General features: G+C 41.9%; 1 protein-coding gene and 1 long non-coding RNA gene across 3 annotated transcripts; one reads left to right on the top strand and one right to left on the bottom strand.

Moving 5' to 3' along the window:
- The first annotated feature begins 8,508 nt into the window (after positions 1 to 8,508).
- LOC119773686 lies at positions 8,509 to 10,484 on the top strand. 2 transcript variants are annotated; one of them, XM_038270798.1, is made up of 2 exons: positions 8,509 to 8,689; positions 8,861 to 10,484. In XM_038270798.1, exon 2 carries the CDS (start codon positions 8,875 to 8,877, stop codon positions 9,760 to 9,762), a length of 888 nt encoding a protein of 295 aa, XP_038126726.1. In that variant the 5' UTR covers positions 8,509 to 8,689; positions 8,861 to 8,874; the 3' UTR covers positions 9,763 to 10,484. The 2 variants fall into 2 exon arrangements, with proteins under 2 accessions (XP_038126726.1, XP_038126727.1); XM_038270799.1 differs by having other exon boundaries at positions 8,509 to 9,059; positions 9,096 to 10,484.
- Positions 10,485 to 15,393: 4,909 nt separating this feature from the next.
- Positions 15,394 to 19,811, bottom strand: LOC119773698. The gene is made up of 7 exons (XR_005279445.1): positions 19,758 to 19,811; positions 19,590 to 19,649; positions 17,620 to 17,700; positions 17,444 to 17,535; positions 17,305 to 17,363; positions 15,798 to 16,108; positions 15,394 to 15,686 (listed from the first exon to the last, which is right to left on the bottom strand). It is a non-coding gene; the product is annotated as an uncharacterized LOC119773698 (long non-coding RNA).
- Positions 19,812 to 21,449: the final 1,638 nt, after the last annotated feature.

Genomic DNA, 21,449 nt, shown 5'->3' with positions numbered 1-21,449 from the left:
TACACTGATCATAAACCACCACCTTATCACCCTAGTGCAGCAGGTCAGTACCCAGTTGTGATAAAGTCAGGCAGCAGGGGAAAGATTACAGGGCAACTTAAATTAGCTTTAGAAGAAGAGGAAGAAACAGAAAAAGAAATGAGTAGCACACAGCAGGGAGAGTATGATTACAGCGGTGACTATGACGGATGGGATAAAACCCCAGAAGTAAGGAGAAAATCTACCCTTAGCCGTTCCCTACCCCCAGTACGTCGCAGACATTTACCATACCCAAGAGGCCCCACCTGCCGCTCAGAGCCTAGGACCAAGTCAACATACAAAGGCCACACAGATCCCAAGATAGAGTTATTTTTGGAAGAAACTGAATCACTGGCAAAAGAGATAAACCAGGACTTGGTGCAACTAACGGAAACATTTGTACGACTCAAGGAGCAAGAGTTGGAAGAGAAAGCACAAAATAGACGATTAAAAAATTTAAAAGAGACAATAGAAAAACAAAAAGAGAAGAAAAGACGAGATGAAGAATTGGAAAAATTGAAGAGAATGGAAGCGGAGCAGCTTATAATAGAGGCCAAAACTGATTACCCAGACCTGCCAAGCCCACGGACTTTGTCTCTGATCGAAGAGGCAGGAAGGAGAGGGGGAAAAGACATGGAATATGAGGAAGAGGGAGGTGATGTGTCCGAATGGGAGGACAGTGAAGGCTCAGACATACTGCCAACTACAAACCCATTCCATGAGGGGTTCAAGGAGGAAAGCAGGCCAGCAGCAAAAGAAAGGAAGCCACTCACAGCTGAGTGTGACGTGGGGCTACAGATAGTAAAAAGCGGCCCTAGCCAAATGGTGACCAGGTCCAAAATGCGACAGCAGAAGACGGAACAAGATCAAGGAGGGACCTATATGGCTCCCTTGCTGTCTAAAGGACCTCATGATGACAGATACGTGCCATGGTCATTTATGGACATGATAACCCTGGCTGGAAGGCTGACCCCATTGGCAGATGGTGCTGACAGATGGATAGAAAAGCTGGAAGAAATCACTGGAGGCATCAATCTGGCAGCTGGAGACATCAAGGCGCTGCTAATTAAAACAGCAGGACACTCAGCAGCCAGAGAGGTGTTTGACGAAGCCCAGCTTCCAAGGGTCATGACCTCACACCAGTATGACAAGATACCATTCAACCAAATAAGACCCAAGGTGTGGGCAGCCTTAAGGAACAAATACCCCACCTGCAGTGATCCAACTAAGCTGAGACAAGAATGCCTAAAGGATGATGAAAGCCCCGCCCAGTTTCTGCACAGGTTCCAACAGAAATGGAAAACAGAGACTGGAAGTGATGGGAATGAACTGAAAACATCTGGCCCTCTATTCAGAACCTACATCAGAGAGGCCATGCCCAAAGAAGTACAAGCCAAACTGGACGGAGTTGTGGGGCTCATGAAGATGGACTGGCCTCTGTTCTCTGAGCATGTTATTCACTATGTAAACATGCATCGGGCCGAGAAACGGGCCTTTGAGGACCAAAGCAAGATGCTGGCCACCAAGCTAACCCAGCTGCAGATTGGGGAATTGTCCAAAGCAAAGAAAGAGAAAGAGAAGCCCAAGCATCAAGCTGCACTGACTGTGGTGGCCACACCCCCAACCGAGGGAGCACCAACAGGGGAGGCAGTGGTACAAGCACCAGTAGTGTCTCCTGTTATTCCTCCACCCACACAGCAGATGCAGTATCCAGCAGCGCCACCTGTGGGAGGTGCCCTGCCACAGCAGACCCAACCTCAACCAGTCCCTCCTATTCATGTGCATCTAAACCAAGGAGGAGGTCCCCAACAAGCAACGTTCGGAAGGGGACGAGGGGGGCCACCCATGCGGGGAAGATGGAGGGGCCCACAAGGAGCCCCAAGAAGGCCCCCTCAAGGCCAATACCAGCAGATGCCACAGGCCGGTCCAGACATGGGACAACAGCGAGTGAGAATGCAATGCTGGGGATGTGGACAAGTTGGACACATGCAAAGAGACTGCCCCACTAACCCATGGATGGGACCCCAGCCCCCTACTGCTGGACCAGCCACCTATGGAACGGGACAAGACACGTACTGGCTATAGGGGTGCCCAGAGAAACCTGATGGAGAGGCCATTCTACCTGTATTAACCCAACGTCCACAAACAGAACCCACCATTGATGTCATAATATATGACAGCCATCATCGCTTTATGATTGATACAGGAGCGGCCTACTCCTGTATAGGAAAAAGTGGAATTGGCCTGCCTCTCTCAGCATCAAAGATTCGAACAGTAGGTTTCTCTGGGAAGACCCAAATAATACCCATGACTAAGCCAGTTCCCATGATCATAGGTGAAAAGACTGTGTATGCACCACTACTTTACTCAGAAGATACGCCCATAAATCTGCTGGGTAGAGATGTGCTGTGCCAGCTCAATGCAAAAATTAAATGTACCCCTAATGGAATTTCTTTTGAAGCAACAGACAAGAATGAAGCCTACATGATGCCACTGGGCCTGCAAATAACCCCCCAGATAACAAGTCATGAGCCAGAAGACCAAGTATTTTGGCTGAAACTCACATCACCAACCTCCTTCCTCCAACTGGAGTGGGAAACATGGAGACCCCTGATAATGAATCACTATGAGAAATCTAAAGAACCTTTTCTTCCTCTCCATTGTACCATGTTTTATGACAAAGGCAAAACACATGAAGACTACGAGAAAAGCTGGGATGAAGACATAAATAACAAAACAACTGTCATCCAGTATGCTGACATAGTGGTTGGACCACAAGGAGCTGCAGCTGTTGTCACATTTCCTGATAAAGATGTAGCAGAATGGTTCCAGGTTACCAACTCAGCACCACATGTCACATTACTGATTGCAGACGAGTATGAGTCACATGATCTAGGACCCATGGTTCAAGAAGCCAAGCAAGTCACCGAATGGATTGCTACAGCATGGGACTGCATTAGCATGTCAAAAGATGGACTGTTTTTCAAGATCTCATATTCACAAGCTGATGAAGTAATTGCAGAACACATTAAAGTTCCTGGGAAAAGACAAATGGCAGTGGCGGCAGAACATGAATCCCTATTAGAACAAGTCCCAGAGCAGGTATGGTCTAAAAGTAAGACAGATGTAGGATTAGTAAAATCAGCAGACCCCATCAAATTCACCATTAAACCAAATGCTAAATTGCCCTCCCAAAGACAGTACCCACTTAAACGAGAGGCAGTAGAAGGAATACAGCCTATCATTACAGGATTAGAAACAGCAGGAGTTCTTAAACCAACAGTAAGCCCCTGTAACACCCCAATTTTTCCCATCAGAAAGCCCAACAGTAATGACTATAGATTAGTCCATGATCTAAGATTGATTAATGCTATTGTAGCAGAAGAAATACCAGTAGTACCCGACCCACACACACTACTGAGTAATATACCTCCAGGTACCAAATGGTTTACTGTGATTGATCTGTGTTCAGCATTCTTCAGTGTACCGGTCCATCCAGATTCCCAGTATTTATTTGCATTTACGTACAAAGGCCAACAATATACATATTCGCGATTACCACAGGGTTTCGTACACTCACCATCAATTTTCAATCGTGTACTGGCAAATGACTTAAATCACCTTGACATACCATCTACAATGTTGATGTATGTTGATGATATTCTGATTTGTTCTGTTTCTAAAGAGCAGTGTGAGAGAGACTCCATTACAGTGTTGACTGCTTTGGCAGAAGGAGGACACAAAGTAAGTAAACAAAAATTGCAATTCTGCCAGCAAACAGTGGAGTATCTCGGCAGGCAACTTAGTGGGGACAAGAGGTGTATTGCACCGTCCCAACTGGAAGCCATAACCCAAATGCCCAAACCTCAGACTGTTGGTCACATGTTGTCTTTCCTTGGCATGGCAGGTTACAGCAGACCGTGGGTGTGTGATTATGCCATCAAAACGGCTCCACTGAGAGCAATGATTAAAGCCGCAGGTCAAGGACACCAGTCGGCTCAATTACAATGGACAGATGAGGCAGAGGGTGCGTTCCAGCTGCTGAAACAAGATCTCCAAACTGCTCCTGCTCTGGCCAATCCAGATTATGGCAAACCATTCCATCTCTATGTGGCTGAGCGACAAGGGTATGCATGTGCAGTATTGATGCAAGACACCCCAACAGGTAAACAGCCAATTTCTTATTACAGCACAAAATTAGATGGTGTCGAAGAAGGTCTGCCTCCCTGCTACCAGGGTTTGGCAGCAGCAGCCTTCGCCTACAAAAAGGCCTCAGTTATTACTATGGGCCACCCTGTTATTCTGTACACATCACATCAATTACATGCACTGCTCACCAGCCCACGCTTTGTGATAACCCAAGCTCGTCGAACAGGTTATGAAGTTCTGCTTTCAGGACCTGATTTAACAATACAACGTTGTACCACCATTAACCCAGCCACAAGAATGGTATTGCCCACAGAAGGTGAGCCCCATGATTGTCTCCAGGAGACGGACACCTTCATGAAGGTAAGGGAGGACTTATACAATCATCCAATCCCATCTGATCTGACGCTGTTCGTAGACGGATCATGCGTCAGAGGTGACACAGGGAATAGAGCTGGATATGGAATAGTCCAACTTAACCCCGATGGGACCTTTACCAAGGTACAATCAATGAGTCTAGATCAACCTTGCTCTGCCCAATTGGCAGAGATAAAAGCATTAACAGCTGCATGTAAATTGGCTACTGGTAAAAGAGTGACAATCTATACTGACAGTGCATATGGATATGGGGTATGCCATATAAACGCTAGCATCTGGAAACAACGAGGGTTTGTTAGAACAGATGGCACCCCAGTGACACATGGGCAAGCTGTAGTGGAGCTAATAAAAGCTATGCAACTTCCATCTGCGTTAGCTATTGTAAAATGTGCTGCTCATCAAACAGCAAAAACACCTATTGCCATTGGAAATAACTTAGCAGATGAGGCAGCTAAAGAAGCCACAGGTTCAGCAGTACAGGGACCAATGGTTCATGTAGCTGAGTGTGAACCCATTACTAATTTGGCCTCCTTAATAGAAGCCCAAAATAACGTATCTGAAGCAGAAAAACGCCTGTGGGTACAAAGGGGGGCGGCTCGGTTAACACACCCCCACGATGGATTGTGGCGTAGTTCTCGAGGACATTTTGTACTACCTTTGTCCTTATTACCGACAGCCATTAAAATAATGCATGGACCTGATCATTGTTCACGAGCCCAAGTTGTTCAAAAGTTACAGGCAGTTTGGTGGTCACCTTATATGACACCTATGGTAGACAGAGAACTGGCCTTATGTCCACATTGCCCTAAGTACAATGTGCGTAAAATGTTTACTCAACCCTTAGCACATATCCCTATGCCAGACGGTCCGTTCCGCCATCTGATGATGGATTACGTAGACATGATAACTCGGGTTCAGGGAAAGAGGTATATGTTGGTGGTTGTTTGTAGGTTTAGCAGATGGGTAGAAGCATGTCCCACTGCTCATAATGACCACAAAGCAGCAGCACGGTTTTTGTGTAAAGAAGTTTTTCCCAGATTTGGCATGCCTGACACAATATCATCTGATAACGGACCACATTTTGTTTCACAGGTGATCCAGCAAATGTTTAAACTGTTGTGCATAAAACAAAAGTTTGGTTGTGTGTATCATCCCCAGTCACAGGGATCCGTGGAACGAGCTAACGGGATCCTGAAATCGAAGATTGCTAAGATAATAGCTGACAGCAACAACCGTTTGACTTGGGTGGACGCCTTGCCTGTTGCATTAATGGCAATGCGTTCTCAAACTAACCGCATAACCCATCTTACTCCTCATGAAATGCTTACAGGTCGACCAATGCCTCTCCCACAGGTTCGAGGACCCCAGCTGGCAGAGATTTCCCTAGCACAGCTTGAGCGTGAAATGGGGGACTACCTCAGGTCCTTAACCCGCATTCACAGGCTTATATTTCAACAGGTGAAAGCAGCTCACAGCCGAGACGAGACACACATTCCAGTGGACGTCAGGGACGTTCAAGTGGGTGACAGTGTGTTCATACGAGTCTTTAGACGTCAGTGGAACGAGCCTCGTAGGGAAGGCCCCTTTAAAGTTGTGCTTACCACTCCCACTGCCCTGAAAGTTGAAGGTAAGCCCTTCTGGTTTCACAAAAACCACTGCACCAGGCATCGGCCTCCAGACCCACCTGGACTCGATCCAGGACCGACGGGCTCTGCGCATGCTGACAGGGCAGCAACAAGTCTCCCTCCGCAGCACCCCTCCACTAGCTCACAAACTTTAGATGTTGCACCGGTGTCGGGCACTGATGCATCCCCACTCCCCTCAACGTCAGGCGTCCAAAGACGTTCGGCCCGCTTGGCAGCTCGCCAATCGCCAGGGTCAGGGGACTCTGAGGATGACAGTGTTCATTCTTATGCTTCCCATCCACCTTCTGATTCTGGTGGCAATGATGATGATCCTTCTGCCACTGAGACTTCTTCTGGGTCTCACCCAGATCCATCCGTCGTTCAGGCACTGGACGAACTTCTTTCTTCTGGCCCATCAGATGCTGGTGGAGTCCTGTCCCCTTCACATCCCTCACCTGCACCTTCCCCTCTCATCCCCTCCCTTTCCCCTTCCTCCTCCGAAGCGAGTGGGCCGCCGATCCACTCGGTCCCGCCCACCCCATCGCCGTCTGGGCGTCTCCCGTATGCGCCTTCTTCAGACTTTGATTAACTTTCTTGTTGTGTTAACCCTTTGTGGGTTAACAAGGGGGGATCTTATGAAAATTAATACTAACAGTGCACACACACATTTAATGCGTCACACACAAACATGTGCACTAGCAATGGTAACACTAGCTACTAACCAAGGGGTAATCAATAATAATGATGGAGAAAATTTATCACTAATGCATGTGCAAATCAAAGGATATGATTATGTAATGTCTGAAGAAATTTTAGGTAACTCAATGGGGAAACATTGGCTTGGAGTTCCACAAAGCATGGACTGCCGTGAGGATGGGATGGTGATCATTGAGGTAAGATGCAAAATGAACATATGCCAAAACACATTAACAGAGCAGGTAATGACGGTAGGGAAAGCGCATAGAATGGTAAAATTGGTAAACAAAAGGCAGAAAAGAGATCTAGACAAATTAAAGACTGCACACTGGGAGACCAATATGTTCCAACAATGGATTCAGTACTCTGTCCAGGCAATGTTCAAAGCCAAAAAGCGCCCTAAAGATGATTGTATAGCCTGCTATAATGCTAAAAAATTACCAGCCCTTCAGATTATTCCCGGAAGTAAAATAGGCGACTGCCCAGATGTAACGGAGTGCTTTGCCCACTGTGCCATGCAGATGGCCGGAGGTCTTGCATCATTATCAAAAGACCACACGATATGCCCCAGAGCGCTGAACTTCTCAATAAATGATGTAATGAGCACTTTCTCTCTTCCACCAGTAGTACAAAAACCGGCTGAACTGATTTTTCCGTTTTGTATAGCCCGAGGGAAAGAACTGGAAACAGTGACTAATAGATCCTCTAGACAGATGTGGACAACGGATAGACTGGTTACATGTAGTAATAGGACATGGTACCCACCAACAGCAGAAGGGAACCTCACCTACCACATTAAGTTTTGTCAAACGAGTCCCAATGCCACCATACGCTGTGAACAAGTAGTACCAGATGGGGGACATGTCATCTATGAGTTCCAACCTTCAAGTGTATCTCAGTATCGAATACTGAGCCTGGCGAGGGGATCTGTCCCCTTAGGTGACATTTTTTGGATGTGCCATAATGAGACACAAATGTTGGCCACATTACCCCCTCAGTGGGAAGGCATCTGTGCACCAGTAATGCTGACAGGACAACTCAAGTTAATAGTAAATAACCTAATAAGTACAAATGTAACATCTAATGAGATACCCAACCGCGCTAAAAGAAGTACTTCCCCTAAACATGAGTGGAAGAAATCAGATGAGGTATATATTTCTTGGGATCAGATCCCATATGGAGTACCTAAAGACCAGGTTGCCATAGGGAGTGATTGGATAGAAAGCGGAAGAGTGGCTGGTGCGGTGCCAATTTGGGGAACTATTGCCAATGCGCAGTACATAGCTCGAAATAGTAGATGGGTGAATCTCCTATGGTATAATCAACAAAGATTTATAAACTTTACAATAAACGGCCTGGATTTGGTAAAGGAACAATTGCATGCAACTTCACTAATGGTTCTACAACATAGGTTCGTGCTAGAATCCCGCATGGCTGGAGACCAAGGAATATGTGATTATATAGGGGAAGATTGTTGTACTTTAATCCCCATGCACACAGATGTAAATGGTAGCCTCACAGGAGTCCTACAGGAAATGAAACGAATGAGGGATGAACATGTGCTGCAGTCTAATTGGAACACTCAGCTGAAGGGATTCTGGGATTGGTTTCACAAACTTGGAAGGGGAAAATATCTTGAGGCAGCAGGAATGATTTTAGGGGCAGTAATACTGATTATATTGATAGTTGTGTGTTGCATCATACCCCTTGTTCGGGGACTGGTCTCAAGACTTGTTGTAAGTGTAACTGGTCAGTTCCCAGTTGTAGAGATACAATTGGACCAAGAGATATAAAACATAACCATGATCACCTTCCACCCTCACCAGGTACGTGCATTTCTTTAATAACAACAGTGTATATATATAAATATTTTGCATAACAATGACTTATATACTTACTCACGTAGATATAGCAACTTGCATGCTGAATAATCCATAGATATAAGAGATAATATGCCTTCAGATGATGCCTAAATTTGCCATACTATGTCCCCACAGGTAGATTATTGAACATGGCAGAGGCTAGTTATGATGAATATGAAGAAAACCAAATGAATTTACGAGCTGCACTGGCGTCGTTAGGCCCATCACTAGGGGTAGGATGCCCATATCTTCCTCCCAGGCACCTACTAGATCCTGCAGAGGGGCCAAGCAGTGCACCTTCGGGTTGGAGCAAACCTATGATGACACCCAGCAGGCAGCCTGAGGATCAACCGATGATGACACCCAGCAGGCAGCCTGATGATCAACCACCATTACCTACTGGGAAGCCACTGTCCATCTCGTCATCACCGGGGAACCTCAGTATCGATTTCGGCCCAACCAGCACCCCTGCCAGTCCTGAGAATTCCGAGGATCGACGACCACCGTCACCCCACCAATATAATTATCCGCCACCACCCATTCCAGGCGTACTGGCTATGTTCATGGTCATAGCAGATGACATAAAGCTTGATCTTGCCGAAGCTCATCATGTTGCAAAGTTCTTGGCTCATCCGCTGGAGTCCTATGATACCAACGCTGACCTTAAGCCTGAAATCACCTCTATGACCACAGCAGTTTATGCCCAATTCATGAAGGGTCTGGCGCACCCCGAGCCACGTCGGTCCTTTGAACGGATGCGCCGCACCCTGTACAAACGCAAAGTAAAGGCTGGGAATCGGCAGCTGACCCGAGACAATCTGGAACTGAGGCAGCAACTTCGGGATGCACAGCAGACCATTATCAACCTACAAGAGCAGGTGGTGCAACTTCGAGATGCACAGCAGACCATTATCGACCTACAAGAGCAGGTGATGCAGCTGACCGCTGATCTGCAGCATATGGCTCCCTATACCCAGGGGGGCCCGAACGGAGGGCAGAATTATGGACAGAATTATGGAGGCTATTATTATTATTAATATATCAACTTCAACGCCATAACTGGATATAAGGACAATGCTGATTATTGATGATTATGCATACCTTTGTTAAACATATTGGTAGGATTGTATACTTTATGTGACAGTACAATTACTGTGCAGGAGAGTGCCACATGGTTACTCCTATGTTGGTTGTAATGACGGTCCTTTGACCACTAGAAGATGTGTTTGCCTGGCATAGTCCGGGCCTGATGAAGCTTTTTGTTTGTGTTTGTGTATGTATGGGTGTGAAATACCACCAATGTAGGGGATAAATGCAGTGACCTCGTAACACAAGATGCTGCTTGGGCATTGGTATTTGCCTCTGCTGAGAAAACAGAATTAGAAAATCTTGCTACAAAAAAAGTAAGCAACGAGGACGGGTCCTCTTAAGGGAGCCAAGAGGGGGATCCCTCTTTGTTTTTGTATATTCTGTTTTCTGCATTTTATTAGTTTAATATTTACTCAGACACCACCACATCTTATATTACTCACTTCTACTATATGGTGTGTGTTTAATCTCACGTTTGGTTTAGTGTGCACAATATATATATATAAACTTTTGTCACTTGGGTGAGTTCACATTTAAGGTGTTTTAGATTAGTTATCACCTGCATAATCACGTAATTGATCCTTTTAGGATCAAAGGGGGGAATGTTGTGTATTAATCTGCACTAATCATAAGATAAAATAAAGTTAATGTTTTATAAGTTTAAAGTTGTTTTCCCAAATACTGTTATAAGAGCAATTCAAGGCCAAAATGAGAAAAACAGAGCAGTGAGAGCCATTCAAGGCCAAAAAGGAGAAAAACAGAGCAGTGAGTGTGCACCTGGTCCAAAAGGAGTGGAATCTGCAGGACAACGCAGGGTTGAGGCCCCTTAGTGATAAGAAAGCACACTCAATAAAAATGAAATATTTGACATCTCAAGGTTGCCCAGCTCAGCAAAATTTGGCCATACAAAAAGAGTTGTTATTTTCAAGGCACACGGAGCGGTAATGGTCCCAGAAAGGGTGATGCTTTGACTAAGACACGAGGGGGGAGCAGTAGGCCAGACTGACATGGCTTGAAGCAAGGGAAAGATGTGTTCTGACATGTTTGTGACTAAACCGTCATAAGTTTCTGATTTGAATGCACCAGATGTTTTCATGGCCTGAGAGATTGCTCTCACAAGAATGAGATGTGTCTATGAATGTCACCGTGTTTTGCAGATAAATATCAATGTGACCTTTACCAAAGACTGAAATATGTTCTGAAGGGGGTTTTCCACCGATAAGAAATGTATAAAAGGGAGCTGTGTTCACCATTTGTTCAGCTTCGGCTCACCGGTGACCAGCTCAGTGTGAATGTGTTGTGTTTAGCAATAAACACACTGGACCCGGACTCAGCTGCCTCTGCCTAAATTTTTTGATCTTTGTTTGAGACTTTTTCTGCTTTTTAAGAACTTTGAATTTTTATAAAACTTAGCTTCAATTTTAAGTCGTCAAGAAGAGAATTATAGACGACATAAAGAAGGAGGCCCTCCATCTAAAGGTTAAAAGAAACCTGAGTCTGATTGGCAGGCAGTGAGAAACCTTTAAACCGGGGTTATGAATTTTATTGCTTTTTTAAGATAGCTGTTATTTTTGAAAGAGCCAGCTGGGTTTGGATTTGTTCTTTAAATAAAAAAAGAAGGTTCTTATTTACTTGAATTTTTGCTGTCTATAAAGTATGTTGATGTATTTATTAAACAGGATATTGGCACAACAAACCTTACTTTCATATAAATAAAGAACTTTTGGCCACTGAGAGATAATCCAGTTCCTTGTACCAAGTAATCTACAGCCTTGAATTATCCCAGCTTCTTGTGTTCCCTTTTCCCCTCCACTTAACTGTCCATTATTTTGACTTAACTTGGCACTAAGTGAACAGGAAGCTTCTTTGCATGTAAGGTAATCCACCAAAAGTAGGGAAATAAATCCCTGAATCAGATAATGAACTTAACTGTTTGAATTCAGTCCAAAAAATGTAGACTGTGTTCTATCTCTTTACTAAACAGAATCAAGTAACTGCCCTATAATCAAATTTAAACATGAGGGGAAAAAAATTATGGTCAGACTAACTCCATTTATTTTATATTGTTTTCATCATTCATGACGCCTGATCTGCATTGATCAGATGATGGAAAACAGCTGATACCAGGCAGTACTCCACATCCAGTCTGTTCCTCTGCTTGGTTTGGGTGTGTATCACAGCTGAAGGTGTTCTTGAACATAGAAGAAAAACTTACTTTTTGGAGGAAAAAAAAGCTTGTTTTATCTTTTAGTTGGGTCCTCACAACGTAGAACAGATCCAGCCCTATTTTATTGTATTTTATTACCTGAGAAATAACATACTTTCATGTACCCCTTGCAATGCACTCACTCATGGACCACTAAGGATTCACGTACCCCCAGTTGGGAATCACTGTTTTAGAGGACGGAAGGCAGTGATGGATCCTTGCAGTATTAATGGTGTAGTAGATGGTAACAGAAACATAATGCCAGAAAGGAAGCAGGAAACTCAGGAACCACAACTAGGAGACGCTTGATAGAAACATGCATGAAGAAATTAGGAGAATCCAGCGCTGAGGAACTGCAGAAGAGGAGTATGGGAGACAATGAATTGAGTACGCAGTTAATTGGGAGCAGGTGTGGACAGTAGCAGCTAGAAAGGAGCACTAGGGGGCAACAAAGAGTAACCATGGAAAACAACAGGGTTCAACTGTAACTAGAAAATAACTTAAATGCAGCTAAATGGGAATAAAACCACTGAGCCCCTTAAGGACACTGAAGAGAGAGAAAAAAATTCTCATGCGCACCACTTAGTTTCTCGTGCGCACCAAATACTTTCTCATATCAAATGGACCTCTTTTATTTTTTAACCTTTAATCCATTTTCCAGACATTTTGTAAACATTCATCTATATCCGTTCAGGTGAGTCATCTGCAGTTGTGTTTGAATTAATGTCACAACATAATCAAGGATTATGTATCCTTTGCACCGAAATAGACCACAGGACTTCAGGATAAATTTTTAGTGGCATTACGACACAACATGATGGTGACATCTTGCAAGCAATTCAGCAATTCAGCAATGTCTTTGTATAGTTGCAAGTATAATTAGTTCATGTGAATCTATTTTAATGAACACGGTTGTTGAAAATACACTATATTGCCAAAAGTATTTGCTCACCCATCCAAATTATTGGAATCAGGTGTTCCAATCACTTCCATGGCCACAGGTGTATAAATTCAAGCACCTAGGCATGCAGACTGTTTTTACAAACATTTGTGAAAGAATGGGTCGCTCTCAGGAGCTCAGTGAATTCCAGCGTGGAACTGTGATAGGATGCCACCTGTGCAACAAATCCAGTCGTGAAATTTCCTCGCTCCTAAATATTCCACAGTCAACTGTCAGCTGTATTATAAGAAAATGGAAGTGTTTGGGAACGACAGCAACTCAGCCACGAAGTGGTAGGCCACGTAAACTGACGGAGCGGGGTCAGCGGATGCTGACGCGCATAGTGCGAAGAGGTCGCCAACTTTCTGCAGAGTCAATCACTACAGACCTCCAAACTTCATGTGGCCTTCAGATTAGCTCAAGAACAGTGCGCAGAGAGCTTCACGGAATGGGTTTCCATGGTCGAGCAGCTGCATCCAAGCCATACATCACCAAGTGCAATGCAAAGCGTCGGATGCGGTGGTGTAAAGCACGCCGCCACTGGACTCTAGAGCAGTGGAGACGCGTTCTCTGGAGTGACGAATCGCGCTTCTCCATCTGGCAATCTGATGGACGGGTCTGGGTTTGGCGGTTGCCAGGAGAACGGTACTTGTCTGACTGCATTGTGCCAAGTGTAAAGTTTGGTGGAGGGGGGATTATGGTGTGAGGTTGTTTTTCAGGAGCTGGGCTTGGCCCCTTAGTTCCAGTGAAAGGAACTCTGAATGCTTCAGCATACCAAGACATTTTGGACAATTCCATGCTCCCAACTTTGTGGGAACAGTTTGGAGCTGGCCCCTTCCTCTTCCAACATGACTGTGCACCAGTGCACAAAGCAAGGTCCATAAAGACATGGATGACAGAGTCTGGTGTGGATGAACTTGACTGGCCTGCACAGAGTCCTGACCTCAACCCGATAGAACACCTTTGGGATGAATTAGAGCGGAGACTGAGAGCCAGGCCTTCTCGTCCAACATCAGTGTGCGACCTCACAAATGCGCTTCTGGAAGAATGGTCAAAAATTCCCATAAACACACTCCTAAACCTTGTGGACAGCCTTCCCAGAAGAGTTGAAGCTGTTCTAGCTGCAAAGGGTGGACCGACGTCATATTGAACCCTATGGATTAGGAACGGGATGTCACTTAAGCTCATATGTGAGTCAAGGCAGGTGAGCAAATACTTTTGGCAATATAGTGTACTTATGGCATCATGCAAGAAAGGGTTAGTCCATTTCTCCTTTGGCATCGTTCTTACAATCTTACTTTCCAAAAGAGGATTTGCAATTTTTCCGCTATGTCAGCTTCAACACCGGTAAGTGGAAATGGGGACGAGCACCTGGGACGGCATTTCGTAAATATATCACCAGAATGATTGACAATTAGGAGGACCACTTATTTTGATGATCCATCTGGAAAAAGAAAATCCTCCAATATACCTTTAAGATAACTATGAAGCCATGGAGAACATAACCTAAAGTTAAGAGAAATCCTAACTATAACTAAAACTAGACCAAGTAATACATAATACAAAAAATGCTGAAAAAAGACAACTGACATAAATAACAAGGAAAAGTAAAACTGAGAATTAAAAAATGACATAAATCTTGACAGAAAAAAAAGAATAACATAAAATAAAGCACAGCTGAGAACCCAAAATAAAAACCTAAACATAAAAAAAGTCCAGAATGGAAGATCATAGAATTATTATTATTTTTAATAATAGCCAACACAGGGAAATGGTTAAACTTTGAAACCAGAAAATGAGAGCTTTATGACACAGCACTGATCAATCATTTACAAAGAATCACATGCAAGGAGGGACCATTGGACTTTATCACAAGATAGAAGCATTGGAAAATGTTCTCTTTTGATTTATTTGTTTTCATAGCAACACGACTACAAAACCACCCTCCTCCTGAGCATGTAAAACTTCTTGCAGAAATATGAAATTAGGAAGTTGAAGTAATGTTTAAAAAATTGTTCATTCTGTGCCAGCCCGGGTTAATGATTGCGTGAATCATCAAGCACACATACAGATCTCATACATAGATACAGCATTAACAAAGAAATACTGTATTTTTTGAATAAATATGCTTTATTTAATTAGAAACAAAACAAACATTGATCTGACTTTTAGAAGTTTTTAACAAAGCTACTAGTAGTTTTTTCCACATATCTCTATCCAATCCAATCCAATCCACTTTATTTATATAGCACGGTTTAAATAAACACAAGGTTTCCAAAGTGCTGCACAAAAAGATAAAATAACTAAAATAAATAAAAGTAAATAAAATAAAATAAAAGCACTGCCCACACAGGATAAAAATATGCATGTGTATACATAAAATCAACATGTGTACATAAAATCAACACTCTACATGGTGTTAAAAGCCAAAGAAAAGAGGTGTGTTTTAAGAAGAGTTTTAAAATGAGACAGAGAGGTGGCCTGTCTAATGTGCAGCGGCAATGCATTCCAAAGTTTTGGAGCTGCAACAGAAAACGCTCGATCCCCTCTGAGCTTAAGCCTTGCTTTAGGCACTGTCAGGGTGGGAAGAATTATCATAGTCACTATAATATCCATTAATCATCTTGCATGTCATATAGTTTAACAATATTCCATAATGAAATGGATGTGATTCCAACAAGGAAGAATAGGGAGATGAAAGGCACTGTACATGTACGAAGAAACTTCTGAAACACAGAAACAGACATAACCAAATTAATACTGTGTTGCAATATTTCTTAGGATTGTTTTTTTTTTATTAATACTAAAAACGTATATTTGATCACAAGCAGTTTTACCTTAATTCCTTGATGATCCCCATTTATGCCCTTAGCTGTGACAGAGGATGTATTAAAAGATAAGTGTTTTGATGTGATTTCACAGTATATTTTATATTCAGTGTATTACTTACATTTTTAGAGAAAGAAAATTTAATTACGTCTTACTTTATGTAGTAATGTTCTTTTGTTGCAATATAAAACAAAATTCCAAACAATTGCAAGGATAATTAACACTGTCTGAACAATTAGTGTGTACAGAAGCCAAATCTTTCTCCCAGTTTCTTTCCATTCCTCAGTCAGGTAGTAGACTTTGACATGGAGAAAACAATCTGTGTGTAGAAATTTGGAAATTAAAACAGAAAAATTAATTGGCAAAAATCACCATTATGATTATGTATAGGTAAAATGCATTGCTACTTTGCTTTACAGTTTGTAAATCTGAAGCTTAAAGCAATGAAGATGGGGAACCAACTTCAAAATGGCTCCCAAAACGATTGTGGAAACTGGAGCTGAAGCAATGAGGACTCTGTGTGTCTTTGTTCCTACCTACCCCCATTGATTAAAAGGGTGAGGTTGACCAAATATTATAATATAAATTGTGACAAGGTGTAAGGTATTCACACTACTGTAATTCCTGCAAAAAGTAAAAAAGAAAACGATGTGACATCCATGCATAACATCTCACCACAGATTCTCTACAGCTGGTAGAGAATGCTGAAAATGAAAAAAAATTAGGTGGGACCATCATGACCTTTGGGCCCACAAGGATGACAGGCTTATAAAGCGCTTTATAATGGAATTGGAGAGCATCCAGGTCCAAATCGAGGTGTGAACCACTCTAGGATTCCTGGCAACCAGAATTAGCAGACAGGCGTGTTCTAAACAATACTGAACCCACTGACTGTTCCTCTTTTTGTACCATATAGCTATGTGAAAATCATCCATAGATCTGGCACCTTGATGGCTTTGTTAATATGACTAGTTGATAGAGATTTCCCTACACTGTGGAGGAACAGGATGGCTGGTTGCTTGGTGAGCACAGGAAGAGTTAACAACGTCCGCACCATTAGGGCTGTTTTACTGGTTCTTTTTTTTTTTATGTGTTATAAATCTCACTCAGGACAGGACACGTATCTTGCATGCCATCACTAGTATTTTGCATGACTCTCATCAGCTCTCTTATTTCATCTATGATCTTTCTTTTATTTTTTAGTATTGCATTAGTCAGCATCTGTCCTACAGATTGTCAATATGTAGAACTAAACCAGCGGGCTACACATGATCAATTATGTTGTTGTGTTAGTTTTACACAGTTTTTAACACAAAACCAAATATTTGAAGGGTGATGTGATTCATTTATGACCATTTTTTACAGGGATTTGAGTGTACTGCTGCTCTGTGCTGGTAAATGATAAATCTAACTTAAATTTCTAACTTTAAATACAAAGCCTTTAAACATTTATTATTTATTTTGATCATAAGTGTGGTTCATACACAACATTTTAAATTCAATGAGTCAACTTACTTGTCAAAAGGTGGTACAGTGCAAAACACAACCGAAGAACAAGGTCACAATGTCCATTGCTTAATCAAAGAAATGGAACAGAAACCCATTAGCCGGTGCATTCACATTATAAAAACTTACAAAGACGACTTTAACTCACAGCTCATGGCTGGGTCCAAATGGCAGCAGAACAATCACCAAGTTTATAAAACCAATCACCAATATTGCACTTATAAGACCAATGAAAACCCCCTGAAATATTTGTACAGAAAAAAAGCTGTTATTGGTTTAAAAAGTACTTACATTTTATTACTTATATAAATTATTAGTACTTACTTCAACGGATCCCCATTTCAAAATGAATGTCAATGTCAAAGAAAGTGAAAAGGAACACAAGCTACCCACAGTCCTGGTGATCTACAAAAACAGAAATAAACAGATTTTATATAGCAAAATATCAAAATAACTTTGCTAATACATAGTTTTGAGATAAATGTGTGAAAATCCTTGACATAACTTGCTCTAATGGAGATCTGGATCCAATCTGCTGTATACAGATAAAACGTATTTTAGCCATCCTATTTCTATGATTGAGAAAGCTTTAATTAATGATTCCATTTTCTCTAAAGTCATAATTTATTTTTAATTTTTCTGTCTTTCTAAGAAGATCACAAACATGAGACCTGAAAGCAGCTCCAATAAAAGTGAATTTTCTTTAGCTTCTTCTGCTTTCCATCCTCCTACATTTCTGGCTTTAAATAGTATGGGAGGTGGGAAAACCCCTCTTATTTGTTGCCTTTCTACTGCAACCTCTTATATATGGTCTATGATTTGAAGTCAGGAATTATGGTTGACCAATTAGATACGGGGACAGAACAGAAAGAATCCAGTCAAATTTAAAACCTGATGATGATCTCTGCTATGGAGGACCAACTCTGCCATATTTAAAGATAAATACATAAATAAATAAATGCTCAATAAATAAATAAATAAGCATACAATTAATTGCCCCCAAAATACAATCAACAAATAAATATAGGTAGAAATTAAATTATACAGTGAGACATAAATGTATATATCTCTTTCAATTAGCTTCTTTATTCTCCTTTGTAAGGATTACCTTATTAATTTATTGTCCATTATAATCTTCGACTTTATTTATTTATTACTTATTTTTTTAACTATTTATTAATGTATTTCTTCAAAGCTATTCAGTTTTTTTAAACATGTTTTTATGCATTTCTGCCTCCCTATGCAAATGAAGAAGGGGTGTGTCTTAGTGGATCAACTTATGAGCATTTATTTATTTATGTATTTATTTTTAAATATGGCAGAGTTGGTCCTCCATACTCCCTCAAGAGTTGGTCAAATAATAATTAATGGCGTCATACCCTTTGGTGCAGCAACAACAATAAGCTTTCCTAATCATTTTTATCATCCGCTCCACTGGAGTTATAAGTCTATATCAAAACATTAACATTAGGTTAATTCTAAGATGGGCTGCAAACAGTTTTAATTCTACTCAATTTGGTTATCAAATTCTTGCTGATATATAAAATGAATATTGCTCTGTTTTCTGGTGAAAATTCCCACTCATCCAGGTCATAGTCATGCCAGAAAAGTTAAAAACAAAACCACAGGACTTTTTTTTTTCCAATTTTGAAGACGTTTAGCTTCCCATCAAGAAAGCTTCAAAATGTTTGGAGTAATATGGAGCTCCAGGCTTTATAGAATTGCCCAACAAAAGCCTTGTTATGGCTTAAAAAACATGCAAATTAAACAAAAACAGGTCCACCCCTCTGTAATGAGTAGTCATTAAGTTCATTGTTGGCCTGCAAATTAAACCGAAACTGGCCCATGCCTCTGTAATGGGGAGTTATTAGTGTCGTTGTTGGCCTGGTTTACCGGGTCAACGTTTTGATCACCTGCATGGCGATGAGGATTGAGATGATAATAGAAAGAATCAACTCTAACGCAGGGTTTTTGAGAGCTGAAACCTGAGTCCTCCTCCTCTGTTTAAGGTTGGTTTTTCTCTCTTAACATAAATGGCTTTCTTTACACCACTTTCAAACTATCTGTCTTCTTGGTCCCTGATTCAAAAGAGTGTCCTTTGATACCACCATTTTAGGGCAGTATCGGTGCCCCGTCCGATACTGGTATCGGTATCGGTGCAACACTAGTCCTTAAGGTCACTTTAAGGACACAAACAAATATTTGAAGGTAAAATCATGAAAAATGTGTAGCACATCTAATATATCTATAAACAGAAACAGCTGACAGCAAAAATTGACCAATTCACGCCTTACCTTAATTAGGAAATGTCCGAAGCATGTCGGCAGTAAAGCCATTATTATATTGCATAATTCCTGATGAGAAACAATGAGTAGCCACTTGAATATTTTGTTAATTAATACGTTTCTTCAGGTTAACGCCATGGCATGAATGAATGGTGTTACATTCAATAGGTAATTTACCATTTTCCACTCCACAAAAACAACAATTGAATTCCCCATGATTAGGTCCTTGATCTAAAGTAAAAAAAAAAAGAAAGCAGAATGTTTGAAAATCAAATTTATCCTGGTTCTACTTATGAAATGATGTAGAGGTTGTTTCGTTACAGAGCTTCTAGATCGTGGAAGTTTAGCTGTTGTTGTAGTGCCAGGTTCTGCTGTAGACATTTGGGTTGTGGGTGTAGCTGTTGTTGTAGTCCCAGGTTCTGCTGTAGACATCTGGGTTGTGGGTGTAGCTGTTGTTGTAGTCCCGGGTTTTGCTGTAGACATCTGGGTTGTGGGTGTAGCTGTTGTTATCACAGTTGTTGGCTCTGGTTTTTGTGTAGACGTGGGTCCAGGTAGTGTTATGTTCACACGTTCCCAGTAGCTGTAAAATTCTTGAAGAAAAGTGGCCCTATAGGACACAGCATTGGATTGTAACTGACCATTGCAGCTTTTACTCTAAACAGTAGATTTGTTTAAAGGTTACCTGAACATGATGTCTCCCTCCTCTCCCTCTCTGGTCCAGTTTACCCTGATCAAACTCTTCCTAACATTGAGTTTATTACTCACAGCTGAGTCCTGAAGAGAGTGACAAACATTAAAGAAAAAAATTATCACTTGAAGGTGAAGCATTTCCTTAAGTAGACCAACAAAGATATGGTTGATGAATCATATAAGTATCAGTATGACCTGGCCCAGCTTACCACTAAAGTGCCACATTTCAGGAGTCGGGTTTGTGTAGCTTCAAGAAGGATGAATTTCCCAAGTGGGGGGCCATCACCACCTGAAGTCAGGCTACGAGCTTCAAGCATAAATCCCCTGAATTTGGCGTCTGTTTTGCTCTGGAGGGAAACTGTGAATTCAGATTTATCACGAAGAAATAATGAGGAAAGATTGTCAATATTTAAAGAAAGATGTACAGGCAGAGCGAAAACATTCATATTCCTTGAACTTGTTCACATTTTGCTACATCGAAACAACAACCTTCTATAATGTGTGGAGGCAGAAATGGGTAGTAACTAGTTACATTTACTCAGTTACATTTTCTTGAGTAACTTTTAAAAAAAGTACTTTCAGGAGTAGCTTTACAGCATTGTACTTTTCATTTTGTTATTGAGTAAAACTATGATAAAGTATCACTCCTTTTGCGTAACATTCTTGGCCACGAATAGATTAAATTTAATTTAATCAATAATCACACCTTATTTATTCTAAAAGTGATGATAACACAATACCCTCAAAGACTTTAAAAGTTGTTTGCTAATGACTACCTAAATACAGACATGTCTTAAATACAGACATGTCTTATTTTTATAAAGAAAGTGTTTGGATCTGGAGATCTGCCACCTGTCTCCAGCAGAGAGCGCTGTGGGTCTCCTGAGCTGGAGCCTCCAGCACACCTGGGGATCATCAGCCCATCAGGAGACCTCCTACATAAGCAGCAGCCAGACCTGTCTTCTTTGCCGGAGTGTTGACCAGTTTTGGAAAGTCTGACTGAAGTCTGTAGCTCTGGAGGAGCTAGCTTGGAAACCTGCCTGCCTGCCCTTGGAAGCCAAACCTGAAGATAATCAGTCTGGATTCCTCAGCCAGCTCTCAAGGGAGAGCTGGAACATCTTATCAAGGTCTGAACTTCTCTAGCCTGAAGCTAGATGCTGCTGCTGTGCTCTCTGCTGA

This window comes from Cyprinodon tularosa, unplaced genomic scaffold, assembly GCF_016077235.1.
Source record: "Cyprinodon tularosa strain WSP-4 unplaced genomic scaffold, ASM1607723v1 ctg779, whole genome shotgun sequence".
NCBI lineage: Eukaryota > Metazoa > Chordata > Actinopteri > Cyprinodontiformes > Cyprinodontidae > Cyprinodon > Cyprinodon tularosa.
This window is presented reverse-complemented; position numbering and strand designations above follow the sequence as displayed.